General features: G+C 37.0%; 1 protein-coding gene across 1 annotated transcript in view; it reads right to left on the bottom strand.

Annotated features, from left to right (window-relative positions):
- Window positions 1–4,741, bottom strand: part of LOC104158801 (zinc finger protein AEBP2-like) — a gene marked incomplete at its 5' end in the record, with an annotated part of 15,795 nt that overhangs the window by 3,805 nt on the left and 7,249 nt on the right. Inside the window, one exon of the mRNA XM_009696546.1 lies at window positions 2,731–2,798. Coding sequence (XP_009694848.1) covers window positions 2,731–2,798 — 68 coding nt within the window. The remainder of the gene's footprint in view (window positions 1–2,730; window positions 2,799–4,741) is intronic.

Raw genomic sequence — 4,741 nt, 5'->3', positions numbered from 1 at the left:
CAAAAATTCCCTCCCTTTTTCAATGGAAGGTAGAAGAAAAAAAAAAAAAAAAAAAGAGGGGTGGGGAGGGGCAGGCACAGAGGCAGCAGGGAAACCACCCAGGAGGCAATCCATATATTTACTAAGGTTTAATACGGATCATGAAAAGTGAAAGAACTTTTTTTTAAATAAAGCCAAAATCAGTATTTTGACAGGTAATATTTGGAAAACATTTTTAGTAGAAGCTATATGCTCAAGATGCAAAACAATACAAACAGCAAGTAAGAAAACTTCTCACATGCAAAGACTCTTGGAAAAGCACATAAAGACAACAACTCAGTAAACTAAGACGCACTGGCACAAAGAATAAATTCCTGCTCAAAAAAATATTTTTAAAGTTATTTCCCTCTTGTATAGGAAACAGGTTAAAGACTAGTATTTATTTTTGCTGGAAAAATACTTAATTTACAGATAACCCGGAGCAGTTTAACAGTTTCTCAAGATGACTTAGAGCAGAAAAAATTAAATCATTATTACTAGCTCCATCTAGATGAACTAATGAACAGCTCAGCACAATAGAAAGTAATCATCACGACTGCATTCAACTTTTCTAAAGTGTTGAGTACATTCACTGTGCAAGACAGGTGGATGACATGAGCCATGACACCTTACATTTGCTGTTCTTAACTGCAATAGTCAAGATGAAACTGAATCTATCGAATAATCAGTAATTCAAAACTCCATCATTCAGTGCAGGAATATACCCTCTACCTAACCCAACCAAGATTCAAGAAATATCAATATAAACCACATTATTCCTTTGACCTGACCAACCAAATCTACATTCTGTCAGGGGCATCTTATGTCAGGGGCATCTTAACATTACTGAATAACTTGTCTTCTCCAATGCAGAGAATCTGATACTGTATTCATCTGCATGAGCAAAAAAAAAAAAAAAAATATTAAATCCTTCATTCAACTCCCTATTAGAAAAAGTACTCGTTATTTTTTTTTACTTCTCATGTTCCCAGAGTGTTAAATGCTTTTTTAACACTTTTTATCTCTAAAACGCAATTAACTGTCTTTATCTGTAATATGTTAGTAAGAATAATGTCATAATGCTGTTACATTATAGTATGATCAGCTATCCTAAAAGGAAGCAAAAAACAAGTCTTACTAGACTATTTTAGTTATTTTCTCCCAAATTGAACTGAAACTTGTGGTCTACAAGGGCTGCAATGAGCAGTAAAAGCTACAGACACTTTAAAATTGCACCAGAATGCCAAACATTGCTGCAGATAACTTATCAGCAACCCTAGTCCTCTGCAAATAAAAGTTATAACAGATTCACACTGCCGAGTTAACACTACTGCCCATGACTAATTTGGGACTGAGTAATTTAAATCACTTCACCAAAGCAAAGGTAAATTTCTGTTATGTTAAGGCTTTGCACCACCATCCCACTCAACCACTTAAAAGCAGCACTGAATCTAAAAGATCTCCTTGTTCTAAAAGTTAATTGCATGAACTATGACTATTTCATCTGAAACTTAAGATAACCTTACCTAATGAATTCTACCAATTTAGAGATATCTTCCTTGTAAAATTGAAGTTCCTTTTAAGAAAGAGCGTCTAAACCTCCATGTCCTACCTAATTATGCAGCTATTCATTTTAGTGTGAACTAAATGTCTCAGTAACTTCCATCTTAATGCGAACTAGATATCCCAGTAACTTCATCTGTATGTGGGACTATGGATCCAGGAAGCAATATGAAAGAGTATGGATCCAAGAAATAAATTCTATTATAATCATTCTTACCTTTAAAAGGAGTAGTAGTTAATCACCTTAAAATTTGTGGAAAACATGGAGCATACAGCTACCGCCTCTCCTAAAACTATTCTGCCTACTGGTCCCCTACAGCATAACGGAAACCAAACATTTACTCTACTTTTCCACATAATTAAGATCAAAACATTTACATATGAATACTTTCCTGTGTCAGAAGAAAGAGATGAGATCTCAGCTATTTCAAAGAAGTAGATAAATTATTTCTAAAGTACACTTACTACTTTGTATGTCCCACGCCCACCCGAGGGCAGTACCTTCATCCTCCATTACACACAAGGCTACTCATTTCGAACAAGGCAGAACTTTGAAAAGTCAAGAGAAAAAAGCAGCCAAACATGCTGGAAGAGTGTTCCAAGCTTTAGTGGGAGAATCCAAAGCAGCAGCAGTATGAGATGGATACCTTCAAGGGCCAACTGTGGTTATTATACTGTTGAATTGTGGCACCTAGGCAACGATTCTTGTAGTTTGAATGTTACACTGATGATTGTACATTTTTCAGTACCTAGAAGTATTTTAGGATCATGATAAATCAGTAGGTAAAACAAAGTTGTCTCACTGATGAGTTTCCTTATGTATATGGCTGGCAAAACCAATCTGAACTCCTCATTTAATAATCAGAGGACCTTGTTATTAACACCCATAGTGACAAAATACATCAAAAATACAGCTTCAAAGTTACCTGAACAGGTATCAGAGTCTAAAGACGTGAAAGCTACAGTAAAAATCAATTAAAGTATTGCTAATGATTTTTTAAACTTCTAAATTACTTTTTAAAAAGGTTTTTTTAAAACATGAACTTTAATTTAAATATTCAAAGGCTAACATAATTTGACAGTTCATTTACCCCACTATAAATCCTTCCCCATTTAAATCCTGTATCATATCACTAGCAATATACTCACATGTCCTCTGGTGTCCAATGAAGCAAGAGTTTTATTTTTCCAGAATCTTCTTTTCTTTTAGCTATTACCTGATAACAATTACATAAATCATAATTAAAACCAAATCTGCAGATTTTTTGCTCAAAAACTGTTGTTCTTCATGTTCAACTGGACATTCATAAAAGGCAAGTTGTTTTACTCTTTGAAAGTTGTATTAATTCTATATATAGGTAGAATGTACATATCCCTACTCAAGTCATTCTTGGCAAGGTTTAATATTTTCCTTTAACATTTGTCTACTGAGTGGTCCCTGGAAAAAAAACAAGCATCCTGTAAGTAATCTTCTTTCCTTTAAAATAGTTCAAATTTTTAAGCAGCTACTCCAAAAGCTCTGAACAGCATACATTCCTCTACAAATATGGTCATGTTGTTCCACAAGACACCTACAGAAGATGCGAGAAACTGATGCAGCTTACAGTTTAATTATAGCATGGCATAAGAATATCATCTTTCACAAATGCTTTGACATCCAGACACGTTGTATGTATAACTTCCTAGGTAACCTTTACTCATTCGTTTTCAATACCTAAACCAAGCACTGAATGAGGAAACAACAAAGGCTGCTAGGAAGAACTCACAGGTTTACAGAGATTGTTTAATGCATGCATAATGGGGACCCTTAACACTGCAGAGAGTACACTTGCTACTACTGCTACATGAACAACAAATCTAATGACATGTCAAAGACCTGTCGACAACTGACACAGTTTAAGCAGAACACATGCTCTACTGGTAAAGGTCCCAGACAAGAAGCGAGAGCTCCTTTCTCATAGTTTCTCAAACTAGCTCACAGTAGACCAACACATAAGATATTCTCACAGAGAATAAAGTTTTTGTAGGTACAGGACCCTGAAGCTAGACTCCCACTTTTAGCCAAGATAAAGTTAGAAATACACACAGAGAAAATATAGAAAAAAGAAATCTTGTTCATTCAGATACAAATATATTCTTTAACACTGGCATTCAAAAGGTATCCCAAAAATTTGCAGCATCCAGAAAAACAGGGAAAAGTCATTTGCTTCCTCTTCTACTGATTTACCCTCAGCTTCTCCTTTACTACACATCACAACACTTCATATACATTTTCCCTATTTGCTTCAAACACCAATTCTCCCACCTTCTGCACCTCTGAGCATAAAATACTTAACAAGTCTTTGAAAGATTCTATATATAGCCACTGCAGATACTGTAAACTCCCGAAAGTTCCCTAAAGAACCCTTAAAGCACGGAAATACAGAAGGGTGGCAAGTAATCTTTATGAAAAATGCTAAACTAAAATGTAGCATACAGAACTTAAATACTGAAGTTCGTAATCTGCATCAACCAAAGCGATTTCCCACAACTGAATAACATGGAAAAATTAAACTTAGTCATGACATTTCAAGGAATTCACAAATTTGTTTGAAGTTTTATTTTTATAACTATACAGTGATCCTCTAAACAAAAATGATTCAGATAGAATCATCCATAGATTTAAGAAACGGATTATTAGTATAGCTATATTTGAGATATCTGAAGGTATCAATACGCTTATAGATGAGAACTGGAATACTGGATTTGTGTGGCAAGGTTTTGGGTAGCTGAGGGCGCCACAGGGGTGGGTTCTGTGAGAAGCTGCCAGAGGCTTCCCCTATGTCCAACAGAGCCAGTGCCAGCCGGCTCCAAGACGGACCCACTGCTGGCCAAGGCCCAGCCCGTCAGCCACGGGGGTAGCGCCTCTGGGATAATGTACTTAAGAAGAGGGGGAAAACTGCACAAAGGCAACTTCAGCCAGAGAAAGGAGTGAGAACATGTGAGGGCAACAACTCTGCAGATCCCAACGTCAGTGAAGAAGAAGGAGGTGCTGCAGGCCCAGAGCAGACATTCCCCACCAGTCTGCAGTGCAGTCCACAGTGAGGCCAGCAGTCCCCCGGCAGCCCACGGAGGCCCACGCTGGAGCAGATCCCCACCTGCAGCCCAGGGAGGACCCCAC

The sequence above is a fragment of the Cariama cristata genome, unplaced genomic scaffold (assembly GCF_000690535.1).
Source record: "Cariama cristata isolate BGI_N322 unplaced genomic scaffold, ASM69053v1 scaffold18923, whole genome shotgun sequence".
Lineage (NCBI taxonomy): Eukaryota > Metazoa > Chordata > Aves > Cariamiformes > Cariamidae > Cariama > Cariama cristata.
This window is presented reverse-complemented; position numbering and strand designations above follow the sequence as displayed.